Below are 21,288 nucleotides of genomic sequence, written 5' to 3' on the forward strand. Positions count from 1 at the left end.
TAGTAGATATAACACATAACGTTACTTTTATTTTTTTCTTATAAATGTAGAACATTTTTATACAAAAAGGCTTCTCAATGTATGAGGATAATGATAATGATAGATAAAGCGCAGTTCCCGAGAAACCTGGATACCCTTGAAGTGCATGAAAGCAACATCTACAGGCCACCTATGGACCCGTTATTCAGGGCAAGGCTAATTTCAAGCGTAATAAACCCTTCTGACTCTTGTTTGCAAGTATCCGTGCCTAGCAAATAAGTCACTCAGTACTACATTGTCCATGCCAACAAGGACGTCGGGTATTAAAGCATTTTGATATATGATCCCCACCTTCTGGTGCATTTTACGTCATATTCCCAATCCTCACAACCCTTGCCGTCTACATTATTAAACAGATACCGGGCCGCTACACTATGTACTAAGTACCGTTTAGTAGATCACATTATCCTATACAATGTCCTTGAGTAGATCGAATACCTCCGTTATTTACACACGCACACACACACACAACCACACACACAACCACACACACACACACACACACACACACACACACACACACAGAGACACACACACACACACACACACACACACACACACACACACACACACACACACACACACACACACACACACACACACACACACACACACACACACACACACTACGAGGTTTAAGTTCAATGACCCGGTCCAGGTGAGTGACAGTAGCTACCATACCCACAGATGAACCAGAGTGTAAGACGCTAGTATACTTCAACGGTGGACTTGTCACAATCGGTTTTAACCTGGGATCATCAATGGAAACAGGTGTTCGACGTTTCACTGCGGTAGACGACCGTTCGGGCTCACTTCACTTCAGCAATACACCAGAAATGTGACGTCTGGTAACCCTAAACCTGGCCGACACCTTGAAGGTAAACATCAAGTACAATAGCTGAAAGAAATCCAGAGCTGTGTCCGCAAGGTAAGCCAAGGGTAGGTGGACATGTTGTTTTTATCTTATCATTTATGATTCGCAAATATCTCGGCCAAGCCGAATCAATTGCGAAGTGATGCCTATTTATTCATTGCGCTACGCATTTCTGTAACTTCGAAATTGTCTATTTACTACCTACTCTGGTCTTGTTTTTAAAAGACTTGACGTAAAAGAAGCACAGCTACCCCCCTCCCTTTTGAACTTACGTTGTTTATCTGTGACCAGACTGTGTAGAACAGGTGCACTACAGGACACAGGCGTCTCAGACACGCAGCCGTTGTAAACTGGAGTGTACAAAATGTTGAAACATGCGTCGTAAGACCCGTGAGGCCCTTCGCCTACCCGGCCCAACACCCTGGTCAACTCGGCCGAACGCCCTTAACCAACCCTAACCCTGGTCTAAGTTTACTGGGCCGAGTTGGTAAAGGGCCGAAAGGCGAAGGGCCAAAAAGGGAGGCTGAAACTGTACTGCACTGCGGGAACATGACTTGCCTTTTGGTTTTCACGAATTGGATTCTGACTAGTTACATTCCAAAATTCTAAGCCAAGATCAATTATCCTTTTGTTTCTACCACATTATGAATATTGATAACATTTTTTTTTTACATCAGATACTCGGATCAACATCACATATTAACTTTCGTACTGGCCAACTGAAGGGAGGTGGCTATGCACGTGGGAAAGGTCAAATTTCTGAAACTGTTTCTTCTTGTTGGCGGAGTTTGGATTTTTCTGCATTTCTGTGAGCAGACGTTACGTTGGTATATGAAACACGAGGTAAAGCCAAGAGACATCCGCGCAGTGCCATCATCTATGGGTCCAACTGATGCAAAGACTGTACACGCGTCCATTCTAGATCACAAAGGTACGCATTTCACTAAAAATGTTTCAAACTTGAATCGTTTATGAATTTTTTGTAATACTTATGCCATACTGATTTGATTACATGGATGACATACTCTGGGCACTGCAAAGTTGATGCGGGCGTGCAAACCAACAATTTGGGCCAAAAAAAGACGGTTGCGTCCGTTATGAAATCTAAGTGGTCAAGATGGTTTGAAAATGACTGAACGTACAGAACAAACATTAGATTCTGTTCTTTCACATTTTCTTGCAAGACTTTGGAAAACTTCGCCGAGGGCTCGCAATACATTTTGCGCACGGAAATGACGTGTAAAACGTTTACTATGTCAATTACCATCACAGATGAATGTTCATACGGACAAGTAGTAACTTGTATCAATATTGGACAAGTCTTCCTGAAATGGTCAAATTCTAATTTATCCTTTGGTCTTGTAGCAAACAAGAGATTTGTCTGTTGAGAGGCAGCCACGAGCACAATGAAAGGTTTGGGAGAATGATTAACGTCTACTAACATAATTCCACCAGGGCACATAATTCCGCCACCCTGAAAAGACACGTTCAAACAAATCTCCAACCCAACGTCCCCCAGTATAATGAACTACTGTAGATATAAACTATGTACACCTGCGGGTGCTGCACTAGTTATCTGTCAAACCCACAGTTTTTCAAAGTGGCGGATTTATATGTAACCCAGCGGATTAGTGTTACTGGAGGTTAACTCTACTGTTCTGCATTAAAAGTCGACAGCAGTGTATGATTGTTTTGCAGAGTCTGCATTGTTGACATTTGAGAAGGTGGCTAAACCTCTTATAAAATCACGCGGGGACAACATTAACAACAGGTGAGAAATGTCAAGCTATAGCAATTTTTCTTACATAGCTCAATTAAAAGCAGAATATTGATTGAATACTTTCACATCATACAAAAGGATGATACGTTATTGTCGCTTTTCACATCTTTATCTTAGTTTGGTAATCTTTAAGAATGTGATTCATTTTCTAACGGTTAACTTGAATATACTTCAGGACTGGAGCGTACTTACAAGGATCCTGTATCAAAGGCTTCGTACAGAAGAAGTTCAGAGAATTTATGCCAAGGTATGTCTAACATATAAAGCTCAATTCTTCCATATTGTAAAAATCCTTTATAGAAATACATCTTTGTCCGCTTCTGTTGTGCAGCTTTGTTGTTACATTCGGTGTGCAAAAAAAATTCAATGATTATTCGGTAAATTGTTGAGTCATAACACTTCAACTTACCCCAAAGTTTAACGATTTTTTTTAATCTAACGGTTTTAACTTTAAGGCTTTATAATTGAGTGGTTATAAATCATAACTTTGGACATTTTATTGGACCAGATCTAACTTGTAAGTAGTTGAGATAATTTGTAGGAGTGAGCATTGGATGTTGATATCATTGAGTGTTACTTATGTCAGAAACTTCAGGCGGTACTGAAGCGCCGACTTGTAATCTATTTCAGTACTGCAGCCTGGAACGCAGGGAAGATATAGTGCTTTTGTCTAATTGTAGTTGACGGTATCTTCATCCAATCAATATCCCAGTTTTGTTTGTCCTCACAGCTTTGACCGTCACCTGCACATGTTCATCACCAACAACTACAGAAAGTGGGGTGCCCTGGGCTTCTCCAAAGATAAACTACCATTTGATTTCTCTCGCAAAAACTGTAAGCATTGCTTCATCCTTCAAAACCATAACATAACATAACATAACATAACATAACATAACATGACATGACATGACATGACATGACATGACATGACATGACATAAATCTTAACATAAATTCTAACATATATTTTAACATAAATTTTAACATAAATTTTAACATAAATTGTAACATAAATTGTAACATGAATTGTAACATAAATTGTAACATAAATTAACATAAATTAACATAAATTGATATAAATTAATATACAATGTTATGTATGATCTGTCTATCATTTTCCATCCTTACAATGTACTCAATTTGTATTGTTAATTTGACAGTGTTTAGATTGAACAAACTGCTGACGCTTCTTCCCAGCGATGGCCATCCAATTATCAAAAGGTAAATGTTGCATTTTTCTTCTTCTATAGTTATCACTGATAACTGATATGTATGGCCAACTACCATCTGCATTCAACTTTACAGATACAGCAAATGTTGGGCTTTCACTCTCCGTGGTAATTATTACAAATGATAGATATTACGGCCAGCTATTGCTATATTCATATTCCACTTTAAAAAGGCTGTAAATGTTCAAATAAACAAATAAACAAACAAATAAGTTGACCGGGTTTTCAACGGAGAGTAGGAAGAGGCAGTTGTCTGAAGTATAAATTATTAACGTAACTTACCACAAATCTATATCAAATTCATGATATTTCCAGTGACAGAGGGTGCAGACGATGTCTGGTTCTAGGCAGCTCCGGGGTTCTCCTGGGCAAAGGACTCGGGCAGGTGATAGACAGTTATGACGTAGTAATAAGGTTAGTTTTCAGAAAATCTTTTCTTCATAGTACAATGTATAAGAAAAATTCTTATAAGTATTGTATATTGTAGTATTTAACGCAGACCATAGCATCACTTGCATGATTCGTGAACAATTGCTTAAACGTCCTTTTGTAAAGCCATGCAATTTGGGTAGAAAAGATACGGGCAATTCTCCGCATTACGCTCCGTGATCGCATACCAAATGTTGAAATCAGAGCCAAACTCGGGGCAAAAAAGACCATCGTGGAAATGATACAGACGAGAAGGCTGAGGTGGTTTGGACACGTCATAAGACGACCCCCACAAACACTAGTGTACAAAGCTTACAGCCAGGAGTCCCTACCCCCAGACCCCGGGGAAGACCATCGAAGAGGTGGAAAGACCAAATTGTGAAGGACATGGGCTTAAACAGTCGGGAAGCAGAGGCTAGGGCAAGGGACAGGACTGCTTGGAGGATCCTCCTGGAAAGCAAGGGGCCAGTCTCTGGCCTGAGCACGTAGGCAGGTAGGCAGGCAGGCAGGCAGGCAGGCAAATGATGAGGATGACATAAGCAAGCAATGTCTGTCGTTAGCCACGAATCATACAAAGTTGGCATTCTTTGTATAGTCGGGAAAACAATCGTTAGCAAAGTTATGAGGTGGTGGAACTCAAAGTTGGTCTAACATGGTGTCATTTTCCCCGGCAGGATGAACGATGCTCCAGTCAAAGGTTACGAACGCGATGTGGGGTCTCGGACCGACTTTCGATTCTTTTACCCGGAGAGTTCAACTCTGAACCAGGCCGACCTTGACCCTGGTGCCTACTACGTTGTCGTCATGTACAAGAGTAACGACTTGAATTGGCTGCAAGCTATCCTCACTAAGGTACGGCAAGGACTGGGATAGCCTGGAGTCCACCCTTGTTGATGATTAGCTTTAATCCGCTCCAAACGTCGCAAACGGATCAAAGCTAACAAAGCTGGACTCCAGGCTAGGACTTAGATAAAGATATAAACATTTTTAGATGTTTATAAAACAAACAAACAAACAAACAAACAAACAAAAAATATTTTTTTTGGTATGGTGAAAGAGTTCAGAACAAAACTTGGTGCTTTCTTTACTGTCAGAATTTTGAATGAAACGTATTGAAAAATACAATTTCTGAAGTGTGCATCTAACAAATATAGTTCTGGTGTGGAGTCTAATGATTCTAATGATTCTAAAATCATAGTAATCGGATACGTAGAGATCAATACGGCAACGTTCTCACAAGGCATACCAAATTGAAAATGTCATTGACTTAGTATATTTTAACAGTTATAAGGGTCACAATAATGCATCGAATCTTACACGATTTCTTTTTGGGGAAACTACTGTCATCTAGGTGAAACCTTCCGGTCAGTTTTGGAAGTGGGTTGCACAGAAGCTGGACATCGATCCTGCACAGTTCCTGATTCTCAACCCCCAGGTTCTACGTGGGGCAGGACGGGAGCATGTCAGGCTACAGGTAACGTAGCGTTACGTAATGTCAGACTACAGGTAATGTAGCGCTACCTAATGGGAGCATGCCAGACTACAGGTAACGTAGCGTTACCTAATGTCAGACTACAGGTAACGTAGCGCTACCTAATGGGAGCATGTCAGACTACAGGTAACGTAGCGCTACCTAATGTCAGACTACAGGTCAGTAATGTAGCGCTACCTAATGGGAGCATGTCAGACTACAGGTAATGTAGCGCTACCTAATGGGAGCATGTCAGACTACAGGTAATGTAGCGCTACCTAATGGGAGCATGTCAGACTACAGGTAATGTAGCGCTACCTAATGGGAGCATGTCAGACTACAGGTAATGTAGCGCTACCTAATGGGAGCATGTCAGACTACAGGTAACGTAGCGCTACCTAATGGGAGCATGTCAGACTACAGGTAACGTAGCGCTACCTAATGGGAGCATGTCAGACTACAGGTAACGTAGCGCTACCTAATGGGAGCATGTCAGACTACAGGTAACGTAGCGCTACCTAATGGGAGCATGTCAGACTACAGGTAACGTAGCGCTACCTAATGTCAGACTACAGGTCAGTAATGTAGCGCTACCTAATGGGAGCATGTCAGACTACAGGTAATGTAGCGCTACCTAATGGGAGCATGTCAGACTACAGGTAATGTAGCGCTACCTAATGGGAGCATGTCAGACTACAGGTAATGTAGCGCTACCTAATGGGAGCATGTCAGACTACAGGTAACGTAGCGCTACCTAATGGGAGCATGTCAGACTACAGGTAACGTAGCGCTACCTAATGGGAGCATGTCAGACTACAGGTAACGTAGCGCTACCTAATGGGAGCATGTCAGACTACAGGTAACGTAGCGCTACCTAATGTCAGACTACAGGTCAGTAATGTAGCGCTACCTAATGGGAGCATGTCAGACTACAGGTAACGTAGCGCTACCTAATGGGAGCATGTCAGACTACAGGTAACGTAGCGCTACCTAATGTCAGACTACAGGTCAGTAATGTAGCGCTACCTAATGGGAGCATGTCAGACTACAGGTAACGTAGCGCTACCTAATGGGAGCATGTCAGACTACAGGTAATGTAGCGCTACCTAATGGGAGCATGTCAGACTACAGGTAATGTAGCGCTACCTAATGGGAGCATGTCAGACTACAGGTAATGTAGCGCTACCTAATGGGAGCATGCCAGACTACAGGTAACGTAGCGTTACCTAATGTCAGACTACAGGTAACGTAGCGCTACCTAATGGGAGCATGTCAGACTACAGGTAACGTAGCGCTACCTAATGTCAGACTACAGGTCAGTAATGTAGCGCTACCTAATGGGAGCATGCCAGACTACAGGTAACGTAGCGTTACCTAATGTCAGACTACAGGTAACGTAGCGCTACCTAATGGGAGCATGTCAGACTACAGGTAACGTAGCGCTACCTAATGGGAGCATGTCAGACTACAGGTAACGTAGCGCTACCTTATGTTCAATTTGTCAAAACGTCATTTTTCTTAAAAATTCGCGGACAGAACCAAATGTTTAATCTATGGGAGGAAAAATCAGCTCTCATAAAAAGATGGTCTATAGCTTTTTCTCCGCCTGCTTATCGCCGTTTGAGCATGCATTTATTCTGAGGTCTACGTTTAAGAGTTATGCTAGAGGGACCTATTGTCGTTCACTTGTGTCTTTCTCCTTCTGATACTTAATTGTTAGTTCTACGTTAAAGACATAGACTCGACAAATTGTCCCCAAACGTATCCAAAGTAGTCCGCAAATCAAACACGTTAAAGAACGGGTCCCCTGTTCGAGGAGGTGCCTCTTACAGGAAGGGTTAGCAAACCCTCCCTGTAAAAGCATACCCTGCTACTGAAATAGCAAGGACGAAAGTCGGGTTGTGTTACCCGCGAGATCCTTACCGAATAAAATCATCATCATCAATAGCAAAGTTCTTTATTCATAACCACGTATTCAACAAGAGCCGATGTTTCGATGACTTTCTGTCATCTTCATCATCGGTGCAATTCTGACTGGTTCACATAAACTCAAAGCTAGGCGTAACTGTCAACAAAGGTATTTTTATTCAGTCATTCACCAACCTGATGAAATTATTCACGGAATTCGAAGCAAGGAAACTTGCTGTCCTGTGTACCACTAGGGTCTGAACGAACATGTATCCTCATACTTCTTTCCTTTCTTCTCCATGCACAGGGTAGGTGGCCCACCATGGGGCTGATAGCCACCACCTTCGCCCTTCACTACTGTGACGTAGTGGACCTAGCCGGGTTTGGGTACGGTTCCTCCATCTTCAATCACTACTACGAGCGCTACAGAACTGGAGGTCTCAAGACGTCAACACATAATACAACCGCAGAAAAGGACTATCTTATACGGCTGCTAGATGAAGGAATTATAAGTCACGATTTAACTGGAGTTTATAAGGATAATGTCACATAGGCAAAACGAGATTACTGTTTAGTGTATTGAACATACTTTTTTGGATTTTATTGGAATTGCAACAGTGGGACACCGGCAGCTATTGCTGATGTCGTGACCCACACACATAATGTACCCGTTTTTTTTTACACTGGAGTGGGGAAAGTCGTGTAAAGTGCCTTTTTCACAAGGGCACAAGATCGGTGGCGTCAGGGGATTCGAACCCGGCAACCTTGTTGGGTTCTGGGCCGAAAACATACTTTGTCTAGTACTATCTCATACACGTGAAGTGAAGTCAAAAGTCAAGTTTTTAGTTTTAATCATCTTTAGTGTTTCTTAGATCTATAAAGATTATGTGGATTATTAGACTACATGAATGATTCAGGTTAACGTTATATTGAAAATAACGTGACAAAATGAGATTGGTATGTTCTTTTTATACATAATGTACCACGTATATATTCTTCGCAATTCAAGCTTTATACTTAATTCGACTGATAAAGAAAATGCTGTATAAAGCAAAGATTAATTTTCATATGGTCTGTAAGTGTATTTTTTCTCCAAGCTATGTCGCCTCTTGATGGAGACAAAAAAGAAATGAATTCAGCACTCTTTACGCGCGCGCGCGCGCGCACACACACACACACACACACACACACAAACACTCACTCACAAACACACTAACACACACGCGCTCACACACAGGCGCTCACACACACGCGCTCACACACACCCACATACACACGCACACACACAGACACACGCACACACACAGACACACACACACACACACACACACACACACACAGATACACACCCTGCAACAATAGCTTACATGTGCGTAGAAACAGGTCGAAAATAGTTTTTTCTAAAGTACACAGGCTGTAACTGTTATTTTATATCCTCCAACATTTTTAGTCCAACTCCTTTTATAGATTAGATCAAATACGTAGTCTTGATTCCAGGCCAGTTAGAATCCCCAGCAGGCGCCAGTGGGTGTTGTACCTATTTCCTCAGTCGAACCATGTGAAACGGAGGTCTAGTGGCGGCCTCTCAGACAAACAATTGCCTTCGTCCTATACACACAAAGGGGTTAAAGTTCAGTGACTCCAGGTGAGTGACAGGAAGCTCCCACGCCCACAGTCAAAGTGTACACACCGGTGGTGGCACACTCGCCGCCATTCTGGGTCCGATCAACAGGAACAGGTGTTCGTTTCACGCTTGTAGACGATCGATAGCGGTATTAGAGCTTACATAAACGTCAGCGACACACCAGACAGTAAAGGAATATGGTACTATGACGGTAGAGATCAAATACTAACGTTACAGCTGACTGTGGCACTGGCTGCAAATACACCTGATATTATTATTATAACCCAGGACGCTTTCTGCAAGGAAGTCAACTTGGAGGTAAATATAAGATCTTGTTTCGGTGTTATTTTGCATACTTCGAACGCGATAACGTTGCGCAATTCGTAAGTCATAATGGCCTACATATGTCTGTAACTGCAAGATGTCTGTTGTGCTTTATTGTTGTTTTCGAAAGATTTAAGCACAGTAGTAACATTATACCCCCACCCCCTTTTCTTTTGAATGAGTGATCCCATATCTATAATGTATCTGGGCCTAGACTGTAATCAAATAAGACAAGTGGCTTATTGGGGGTAAAAAGACAAGGGACAAGAGTTTCTATTCTGTCAAACTACACATTTGGTGAAGTTAAACTCTCAGGAGGGCAAGATAAGTGAGTTTCATTATAAGTTATCACCTTCGCCAAGAAGGTTATGTTTTCAGTTGTGCCATGGTGGAGTGGATGTGGTGCATGGTTAGATTAGGTTATATATTACATGTATAAGATAACTGCCTGACAAAACAACTGAATAACTTCAATCAGTTGACAAGTTAAATGGTCAATCAGCTATATGATTGATTGATTGATTGATAGATCTGTCTTTATTTCAGATATTGTTGTGTCACAGATACATTTTAGTCAAAATTGTTTATTCAGTGATAATATTCAAACCAATATGTTATTAACTTTTATCATGTAATGATTTTCTTCCCTTTTTATTCTATATTCTTTTAATTGAAGGACAAGATTGATTATCATTTGTTTGTACCTATATGCCATGTTTGTACCACATAATTGACAAGTAACATTCTCTCTTTTTTTCCCCATCAGACAATCGGACCAACATGACTTCTTTACTTTAACGCTGCTCAACTGAAGGGACATGGCCATGCATGGGGGAAAGGTCAAATGTCTGAAACTGCTGCTTCTTGTTGTGGGACTTGGGATTTTTTGGCTTTTCTGTGACTCAACATTTCGTCGCCACAGAAGAGATAGAATAAAGCTGAAAGACACCGGTCGCCCAGTGCAATCTACGGTTGAAAGTATAACCGTCAAGGCTGTGGATACTCCCCTTCTAAATAATACAGGTAACTTCCATAAACATTCATCCGCCGGGTTACATAAGACCTTTAGCGGATTTGAGAGCTCTCCCTTGCAGCACCTCTGGGTGTGTACAGTTTACATGTAGATATACAGGAGTGCATTATTGTACTGGGAGAGGATGGGTTGGAGATCTGTTTGGATGTATCTTTTCAGGGTGGTGGAATTATGTACCTTTGGATGATGGAAATTGTTTTAAGTATTTACATATTTTATTGACACTGTTTCAGGTTTGAAGCTTTTATGGAGTTTTGTTAGTTAAATGCATGCACAAATAACTCCTTTGCCAATTTTTTTCTTAAGGTTAGAAATTTACTATTGTGTGTGATTTTTTTTTCAGAATCTGTACTATTAACAGTTGAGAAGGAGGCAAAGGGCCCTACAAACTCTGCTGCAGATAGCAACAGGTGGGAAATATATGTCAAGGTAACCTCCTTTAACATCAATTCACCAGGTTACATAAATCTGCCACTTTAAAAAAAAACTGTGAGTTTGAGAGATCTGTAGTGTAGCGTCCCCCAGGTATGCACAGTTTAGATGTACAGGTGTGTATTATGCTGGGGGACATTGGGTTGGAGATCTGTCTGGATGCATCTTTTCAAGGTGGCTGCATTATATACCCTGGCAGATTTATGTTAATAGATGGTAGATCTGATTTTCTCTCAAAAAACATGTATGATTAATGATTATAACATCATGTAATACTTTCATACATCTGCCTAAATGATAATGCATGATTATTGATATTGTTTCTATGACAAGCTTTGTTGATTTCTTTTGTTACGTGAACCACAATTCAGGACAGGAGCACACTCCCCAGGACCCTGTATCAAAGGCTTTGTACAGAAAAGGTTCAGAGAATTTATGCCAAGGTATGTCTTTGTAAAATGTTATGTTCAATTCTTCCATATTGCAGTTCCAATTTTGCTATGGATATGACTGTATGTATCTTACTGTATGTGCTGTAGCTTTTTGTTATAATAATTGTACACATTTGTTATAAAGTTGCTATGTGAAAATGACATATATATCCAACTGAATTTACCACCATTGGAAATGTAATTTAGTACATTTAGGCAAAACCTGAAGGACCTGTTGATCTAACAAGGAAGCAATGAATTAAATCATACCTGAAAAATCAAGATATATTCAAACTTTACTTTAGATACATTGTAGGAGTGGTCACAAACTGTACTTTACTCTGTGACTTCATTTGTCCTCACAGCTTTGACCGTCACATGCACATGTTCATCACCAAGACCTACAGAGAGTGGGGAGTGCTGGGCAACTCCAGCGATGAACTGCCATTTGATTTCTCTCGCCAAGACTGTAAGCATTGCCTCATCCTATATCATTGTAGTTAAAGCTTAGCCAATTAGTTACAGAAGAAGGACTCTGTGGACTTATGAATAATATAAGTGGTCACTGTAGCCAGGATTTAATGCTATTATGTGTCAATGGGAAAGTCTAAGGGACCTGTAACCAAAAAGTGGTCACATTGGCCAGGTGGTCTTTATGTAGAGGTGGTCACTTGTACAGGTTTGGCTAACATAAATGTGATATGATATGACACCATATCATTTGTCCATACAATGTCTTTCAGTTTTCATTAGATCCCTCTTTTAAATTCTAATTCTAAATTTTAATAAACTGCCTAACTTAACTTGAGGTTGCTTTCAAAAAGTTTCTCAAATGAGACATACTGCTAACATATATCAGTTGATATTAACTTTTATGATAGTCGTCTGTATTGTTTATTTTGACAGTGTTAAGACTGGACACCCTGCTGAACCTTCTCCCAAACAATGGCCGCCCAATTATCAAAAGGTAAGAATTACATTTTCTTCTTCTTTAATGATCAATCATTGATATTTATAGCCAACTCCTATTTAACTTTACAGATTACTGCAAATGTTTGTCTTTCACAACTGACAAATATAAGCCAACTTAAGTTCTGCTATTCATATTCAACATTACAAATACTATACATTTTAACCTTAATGTAATCTTCAGCATTGAGTTGACCAGATCTTAAATGGAGAGAAGCTGAAAGGAAATTATCTGTAATATAACCAGCATTAACATTAATCCACTGGGTTACAGAAATCTGCCAATTTGCGAAACATTGGATGTGAGAGATCTCTAGTGCAGGTATGCACAGTTTATGTATACAGGTCAGTGCATTATACTGGGGAGATCTGTTTGGAAGTATCTTTTCAGGGTGGCAGACTTATAATGTACCCTGGTGGAATTATTTAAGTACTAGATTATCAACTTAGCCATTAACGTTCTTTTACAACATTTCCCAGTAACAGCGGGTGCAGACGATGTCTGGTTCTGGGCAGTTCTGGGGCACTCCTGGAGAAGGGACTCGGGCAGGTGATAGATGCTTATGATGTAGTAATAAGGTAAGTTTTCGCTAATTCTTCTCTTCACATGCACACAATATTCAGCTCAGGTAGTATCCTTTTATTCAGTAGTGCAACACATATGACATATCACAGACACAATCAATATGGATGTTTACATTCCTGGAAAGTTTGGATGGTAAATGGAATGTTGTGTACTTAATGAAGTACAAAAAGATATTAAACCTACCACAAACTAAAGGTGTTCAAGCTATGTGACTTTTTGTTCACATGTTTTTTCTACAAAATTAGTAGAAAAATAATATTTCAAAAATTCACAAGTCTGGAAGGAAAGATGAAAAATTTTAGATGTTGTATGATACTTGTGACAGGCTTTATCTACCTACATAATGTGAAGGAAAAATATCAAGTTTGAAATTTTCACCTGTCACACCTACTTTTAGCATGCATTAATTTGTACTATTCCATTAATTTGTACTATTCCATTAATTTGTACTATTCATAGTCTGAGAGACTGATGATTGCCTACCTATTCCCATACTAGATGGAAAGGTCTAAGTCTAACGATTTTGCATTTTCCTGGGCAGGATGAATGATGCTCCAGTAAAAGGTTACCAGAATGACGTGGGGTCTCGGACCGACTTTCGCATTTTTTACCCGGAGAGTTCAACTCTGAACCAGGCCGACCTTGACCCTGGTGCCTACTACGTTGTCGTCATGTACAAGAGTAACGACTTGAATTGGCTGCAAGCTATCCTCACTAAGGTATGATAAATAACTGACTCAGATATCCTGTAGACATATGATGTCTATTCTGTAAGCGAAAATAGAGGTAATGTCTTTTTGGTCAGTATGTTTGTTTGTCTTGGTGTGTGTCCATAGTTATTTGAATATTGTAGATTGACAGGATGTGAGGAGGAAAATGGTGTAACTGGAGACTGGCAAGGTGGGAAATTTGGCTTGACCCATCTCCAAACTGGCTTAGGACCCCCAGGATGGAGAGATTGGCTTGGCTCCACAGTCGCATAGGCAGGAAAATGCAGCAATTCACAACCATTATGATCATAATTATGATGAATGATTCAAAACAAGAAATTCACAAAATTCACAAAAAGTTTTGACTCTGTGTGCAGAGTTGTGTCACAGCCGTGTCTGCAGTTACTACCGGTAGTAGTATCTAAAAACACTCATTACGGCATAGATTGGCATGAAATGTGTAGGAAGATGACTGAGACTTGGCAGAGAGTACAGTTCAGAGTTGGTAGAGTAAGCTTAAGTCGTTAATCAGACATGACAGACACTCAAGCACTCTTGAATTGCTTTAAATAAATCTCTGAGTCAACTTATGAAATAGATCTCAAGGGGCATTGAGAGGATCTCAAGATGCGTTGAAAAGATCTCAAGAGGCTTTGACAAAAATCTCAAGATTTTCGAAAGTTCTTCCTAAGATTGAAAAAAATACAATGCCAGAAGTTAAGTTTGAATGAAGAACTTTATGATGTTATTATCAGTCATTTACAAAGTGTATCATTACATTTATAAGGATTGAAATAAAATGCATAGCATCTAACAATATTCCTTTGGGGAAACTACCATCATCTAGGTGAAACCTACCGGTCAGTTTTGGAAGTGGGTTGCACAGAAGCTGGACATCGATCCGGCACAGTTCCTGATTCTCAACCCTCGGGTCGTCGGTGTGGCAGGACGGGAGCATGTCAGACTACGGGTAGGCATTTTCTTCAGTTACACCCCTTTCCACTCAGGGCTGTCTCCAGGACCCGTCCCTCCATCCATCCCAGGACGGAAATTTTCTTGTACCAGGGACGACAAAATATTTTGCCATATCTGTCCAAAACATCTGAACTTCATGCTGTGAAACTGATGAAAATGAATTTTCCTAAGCCTAAAATGATAAAAATTAAACAATATGGGCTGGGATTGGAAAAAACCCCAAAGCTGGAGACAGCCCTGTTTCCACTAGAGGCTGCAACCACAGAGTGCCCACTGAGCAACCAAATATTTAGCAGATCGCTCAATGAGTTTCATAGATAAAGAACACTTTTTTTCACGTTTTGTGTGTTTTGTTGGCTTTTAAGTTATGCATCTTGCATCATATTTCATACATTTCATATATTTCTATAGTTTTATTCTATACCTCTACTTTGTGCTATGTTTACGAATTCTTGCCATACTTTGTACCATGTACAATTGTCGTGCAATAAATTTCTTCTTTCAATTATATAATCAAGGGTCACACAAAGCCAATCTTAATTGCTGTACACATGATGGTCTTGACAGCATTGGAACGGCCGAATGCATCTAAAATGGCGAGTTAGATGCAAATGTACCTGTGATAAAAGGCATTCCATTAGGACAGCGCTCTCACCACGCGCTGTCTGTGGCCTCAAATCTAACAGAGCACTCAACGAATTTCATAGATAAGAAAAATGAATCTTTTTACGTTTTGTGTGTTTTGTTTTCTTTTCAGCCATGCTTTTAATGTATATTTTGTATGATATTCCAATCATGAAATCAAGGACTAGACAAATCCGATTTAGGTCACAGTGAGAGCGCAGCGCGATCGCCGTCTAGTGGAATGGGGGCCTCGCATATACAATTGTCCCACCGTAAAGTCTAATCCTCTTTCCTTTCACAGGGCAGGTGGCCCACCATGGGTCTTATAGCCACCACATTCGCCCTTCACTACTGTGACGTAGTGGACCTAGCCGGGTTTGGGTACGGTTCCTCCATCTTCAATCACTACTACGAGCGCGACAAAACTGGAGGTCAACCTGTTGTGGGGACGCAACATAATGCAGCAGCAGAAAAGGACTATCTTATACGGCTGCTAAATGAGGGAATTATAAGTCACGATTTAACTGGAGTTTATAAAGATAATCATAATGCCACATAGGCAAAACGACTTTGTACGTTGTATTTGATATTTTTGATGTCTTTCAATTCAGATGTATTAGAATGAAAAAGTTTAATTTTTTTATCAAAGTTACTCATTGTAGAAGACAGCACAGATTTTACAGAATTTAAGAATATGTGGATTATATGAAAATATGAAGAAGTGATTTTATGCAAAATGACCTGGGAAAATGAGGTTGACATGCTGTCTTCATTGGTGCTATACTAATATTCTTTCTATACATGTATCTCGACCAAGGCTGAGGCCAAACCATTAACTGTATGACCATTTACATCTGACGGTAAAGCATTGGAAATAGATAGTCTTTAACGTTAAATTTCAAGCTCATTCTATATTTCAACTGATAGAGAAAGAGATAAATAAAAACACTATTTTTCACATGGTCCTGAATGTGTATGTTTTGGATTCCCTCAAGTTTACATAATATAAATATTGTGTAGAATCTGCCTTAGAACCTTTAACCCTGTAAACCCTGCATCAATTCAGCACTAGAAAGGCTGACATTGTATGGGTAATTTCTGACCAATAAAACCATTAATTCAATATAATTTAGTAAAGAAAATAGCACTCTTTGTTGTAAAATAACACACTTGGCTGCAATTTAACATTTGTGTAGAATGTTTTTCAGGTCCGGAAAATTTCCCCGGAAATGCACAGGTGTATCATTCAATATTTGTTCAGTTAAATGCCATAAAACCTGCTGCACTATCAACTTCAGATGCCAGGGGGAGTAACGTGAACAGTTTTAGAAGGCAACCCGCGGCCGTGTAGCTCAGCCAGCATAGTTTCCAGTTGCATGTAACGTTACAGGTAAACTGTTTGGTTTGGTTTGGTTTGGTTTATTTGCACATATTAAAATCAATTTTACATAATAGAACAAACAAAAACATGTGCTGGGGGAAGAAAAAAAGCCATAGTGGCTTATACAAGGTCTTCCCCCATCTAAATTAACAAAAATAACATAAATCTAACAATTCATGATATAATTATAGTAGTAAATAATAACAATAACATATCAGACAATAATAATACTAACAAAATACTAACCGAATAGTAATTGGTTGTGTATAAAAAAATTATATGTCAAATCATAGCATAATTCGATAACGAAATGATAGAGATTACAGAGTCCATCGCAGTTAGCAAAATAACTAATAATAATAAAACTGTGCATAGCAGAATATCCTCCCGACTATCAGGTTGGAGGTTATAAATCGTGAGCAGTCTGATCAGTTCTAATTTTGACTCCCAAACACACCACTCCAACCACCAGCTAACCCATTCCCGACCTCCCGTCCACAGCCGTATGGCGCAGCCGAACACCATCCAATGCAACCACAGCCGACCTAGCTCCCGAACCACTCCCCACCATGGTTGGGGGAAGGCCAAGTTCGGCTATGTGAAACCGGGGCTTTACACAAGTTCTGACCAATCACGATTCAAAATAAGCAATCCCATAAAATAGCTAACCTGATACCATTTGTAATCATCCTCCTGTTCCGGGAACTTTGATGGAGACATGATTAACTGACGCTGTAAGATAAAAGTCGTTACAAATCCTTTCATGCGTCCAGAACTGATTATACAAAATGGCATCCAATCCTTTGAAAACCCGCCATAAGTAAAGAATCTGATTTAAAATGCCACCGGGAAGAAAGGGGATGGAGTGCAAAGTTGGGCCTAATTTGCGGCGCTCTTTTTTATATCGGAATCGAAAGAAACTCCTGATAGTACATCTGAAGAACATAATGTCGCCGGGCAGAAAGAGAGAAGCGTGCAAATTTGGACTTAATTTGCGGCAGTCTTTTTTAAATCGGAATCAAAAGAAATTCCTGCTAGTAATCCGTGACTCAAATGGCTTCCGGGTAAATGAAATTTGTAACCATGGGCTTTTGGGATGATTAAGTGACCCACTTACGAGGAAAATTCAGTTTTGATCATCCAGAATTTAAAAACCAACTATCACATATATATTAATCTCCAAGCAGATCCACGCCGGGCGCGAAAATCGTAGCATGCTAGCCAGAGAAGGTCCAGTCAGCCAGAGAGGGCTGATGAACCCTCTCTGGCTGACTGGACCTTCTCTGGCTAGCATACTACGATTTTCGCGCCCGACGTGGATCTGCTTGGAGATTAATATATATATCTTCTGGGCACGCTTTAGTTTATCGAAATACATTGCGTACCATCTGTTCGTACCTAACACCACATCGGGGATTATTTAAAGATGTTGTAAATATTGTGGAACGTTAACTTGCATGAGATTTTGTCACGTCACGTTTTACAATATGTGAGCAGAATATCATTTGTAAAGGAGTTGACGTTTTCGATCATGCATTCTCGTCCCTGTGCCGGACCCATTTATGTTTAATATGCATGTGTCTGAAAGCGTACTCGAACTAACTTCGCATACATGCAAAAAGTTGGAGGTCTGTTTTTACGTCCGATATTAAACATTATTCATAGTTCTCGAGGTTTTTAATAGTTGTATGGAAAGTGTTGGACATAATACACCAAACATCATAAAAAACGGACAATGCTATGTATATGTACACCGAGCTAGCCTCCACCAGGCCTTCACATGGGGGTAAGGGATCGTCACATTCGGCGAAAAAAGGGAAGAATTAGCCAGGGGAGTCAGTCCACGGGAAGGTTAATATTTCCCCCTCTACGCCTGCGAATGAAACCCTATACCGATGACCAAAACGAACAGACACGGACCATGAACCAGCTCTCGCCCTACTATATGTTGTATGTTGCACCAATTGTGTATGTTGTACCATAAAAATGTAATGATATATGTTGATAGAGTTTTTAGGACTCAAATGACTGTGTATCTCTGTTATATTGTATCTGACCCTTACCTCTTCCCTCCTGACTTTGCAATGAAAAGCGGCCTGCGTGCCGATTGGAGCTTCTCACAGAGTAAAAAAAAAAGGTTCAAACAAACAAACAAACAAACAAACAAACAAACCTGGCCAATATTCTCCCTACAGCCGACCTAGTTAGTCTTGCAGAGACTATGCACTGGCCACGTGCACGGATATCATAGACTTGTGTGGCCGGTAGTTACGATTTTACCAGGGGAAGATCTGCTTGGAGATTAATGTGTATGGGGACTGAATGTCGTCCTACGTCAGAAGCACGGAGCGCTAATGATGATGACGTCATAGATACCATCGTGTCAATACTAATTGAGAACCATTTATATATATTCACCATGTAACGGGCACAGCTTCTAAAGAAACGGACGTCACCGGAATTTTTCCACGGTTCATTTCATTGAGAGCCAGTGACTTCAACCCTTCCCGACGTTTGCTAAAGGGTGTGTCGGTATCGGTAACTGACAACACAACCATAACAGCGTGGGCCGTGTATCCTTCATTAACAGTAATCCACCGGGTTACATAAATCCGCCACTTTGAAAAACAGTGTGTTTGAGAGATATCTAGTACAGCATCCTCTTGGTATGCACAGTTTAGATATATTATACACGAGTGATTTATACTGGGGGACGTTGGGTTGGAGATCTGTTTGGACGTATCTTCGAATTTTCAGTGTGGCAGAATTATGTACCTTGGTGGAATTGTGTTAGTATATATTATACATCAAAACAAGGTTCAAACGTAATTCAAAATGATTCATACAACTACCATAAATGTCGCGAACGCCCACGGCAAAGCTGTTCATTCATGACGCTCATCGGCGTCAAGAAAGGGGGTTAACCGGGTATACTGCGCTTTAAAAGTCAGCCCCGATGCTTTCGAAGTCCTATAGTTTATCCATCTTCATTTCTATCTATTTCTGTATTCCTTAGTCGGCTTTGACTCGATCAGATAAGACAGTGCCTTACAGTCAGGCCGTGTAAAGACAAATTACATGTACAGAGAGTTATGAACAAATAAGGAAACCAACACTCGATCAACGAAAATAGATATTAAAACAAGAGTCATAGGACCCAAAATCTCCATGAAACTTTGTTTTTTTATTAAACCAGTTCCCCCATTCTATATCGCTCAATGGTATGACCCACACTGGCCGGGCAAGGGGAGAAGTGGCTATAAATAGCTACTGACCTAGATAAGAGACCAACAGATGGTGCGACCTCAAAGCCCACAATAGAGTAGATATTCCTCATTACTTATGCAAATTCAGTATGAATTTGCATAATTAGCACTTCAGTTTGTACATCTCTGTCCAACCTACCTCCATGAAAAAGCCTTTTTTCATGGAGATAATTATACCGTTGTACTTTTGTTTGTCCTTCTGATATATAATGGTGTTGAAGCGGTTGTTAAATATATTTTCATATTGATAAAGTAACATAGTAAAGTCATTTTTACTGTCTTTGATTGGACTTTTTAGTGATGAGTATGCATCGTGCTAACGTTAAGACAAATATCATGATCCTTCCGAAAATAATATCATGATGTTTTCAACTATGTGAAATTGGTACAAATCTCAGGTGTTAAAGTCAGTAGACACTGTTACTAGCTATATGAATCAGCTTTCTACAATAGCTTACGTGCATTACGTATAAATGCAAGAATTGACCCTGTAACCAAGTATTTATCGGTTTCCATGGGGATATTTACTCGGTAATTGAATGGCTAAATTTCTTAGTCTGTGCTAAATGTTTTATACCTGATTGATCCGATGTAATGTAAAATAAATCCGTGTTTTAGATTCGTTAGGATTCAAATGAAAGTTGAAATGGATTTGGCATACATGCTGATAAACATAGGGAGCATGTTATCTGATATACGTATCCGGACATCATACGGAGTTTTTTTAGTGCCCTTGAGCTTTTAATTGATCGGCATTTTCACATATCTATCCTCCTAGATTTAGCATATCATATGCTCAGCAGCGTTATATATAGTCCCACATAGTCCACTCAGCTTCTCTTGGAATGGGTTTTGAATCGGGCAGGATCTTCTTTATGACGCCCTTAATATCTACATAATCTCGGGTCTTCTCAGAAATGGGAAGACCTATATAATGGGTTTACTGCGATGGGCATGGGTGCTATTTTTATGACGGGCACGCAGCTTACGGTATCAACAGGTACTTTTCATCTTAGATCTAGATCCAGAGCAGGAAAGACCTACCCCCGCCGTGACGGTGGTGTGTGGGCACAAAATACGTCTTTTCATCGAGCCTAAGTTCTCTTCTGGATATAAGGCAACAGCGAGTAAGTTCTATGAATGACATCCGCGAGCGCATTGATTTTAGCCTATTTTCGGGGGGAAAAAAACATAAGAAATCTCG

General features: G+C 40.2%; 2 protein-coding genes across 2 annotated transcripts; both read left to right on the top strand.

The window, feature by feature from the left end:
* The first annotated feature begins 1,793 nt into the window (after positions 1–1,793).
* On the top strand, positions 1,794–16,400 carry LOC136428833 (CMP-N-acetylneuraminate-beta-1,4-galactoside alpha-2,3-sialyltransferase-like). The gene is made up of 9 exons (XM_066418615.1): positions 1,794–1,844; positions 2,612–2,684; positions 2,869–2,940; positions 11,939–12,042; positions 12,480–12,540; positions 13,023–13,121; positions 13,670–13,847; positions 14,686–14,808; positions 15,739–16,400. The coding sequence occupies exons 3-9, from the start codon at positions 2,933–2,935 to the stop codon at positions 15,994–15,996; spliced, it is 831 nt and encodes a 276-aa protein (XP_066274712.1). The 5' UTR covers positions 1,794–1,844; positions 2,612–2,684; positions 2,869–2,932; the 3' UTR covers positions 15,997–16,400.
* LOC136428834 (CMP-N-acetylneuraminate-beta-1,4-galactoside alpha-2,3-sialyltransferase-like) lies at positions 4,241–8,796 on the top strand. The gene is made up of 4 exons (XM_066418616.1): positions 4,241–4,335; positions 5,025–5,202; positions 5,702–5,824; positions 8,037–8,796. Exons 2-4 carry the CDS (start codon positions 5,026–5,028, stop codon positions 8,280–8,282), a joined length of 546 nt encoding a protein of 181 aa, XP_066274713.1. The 5' UTR covers positions 4,241–4,335; position 5,025; the 3' UTR covers positions 8,283–8,796.
* Positions 16,401–21,288: the final 4,888 nt, after the last annotated feature.

This window comes from Branchiostoma lanceolatum, chromosome 2 (assembly GCF_035083965.1).
Source record: "Branchiostoma lanceolatum isolate klBraLanc5 chromosome 2, klBraLanc5.hap2, whole genome shotgun sequence".
Classification (NCBI taxonomy): Eukaryota; Metazoa; Chordata; class Leptocardii; order Amphioxiformes; family Branchiostomatidae; genus Branchiostoma; species Branchiostoma lanceolatum.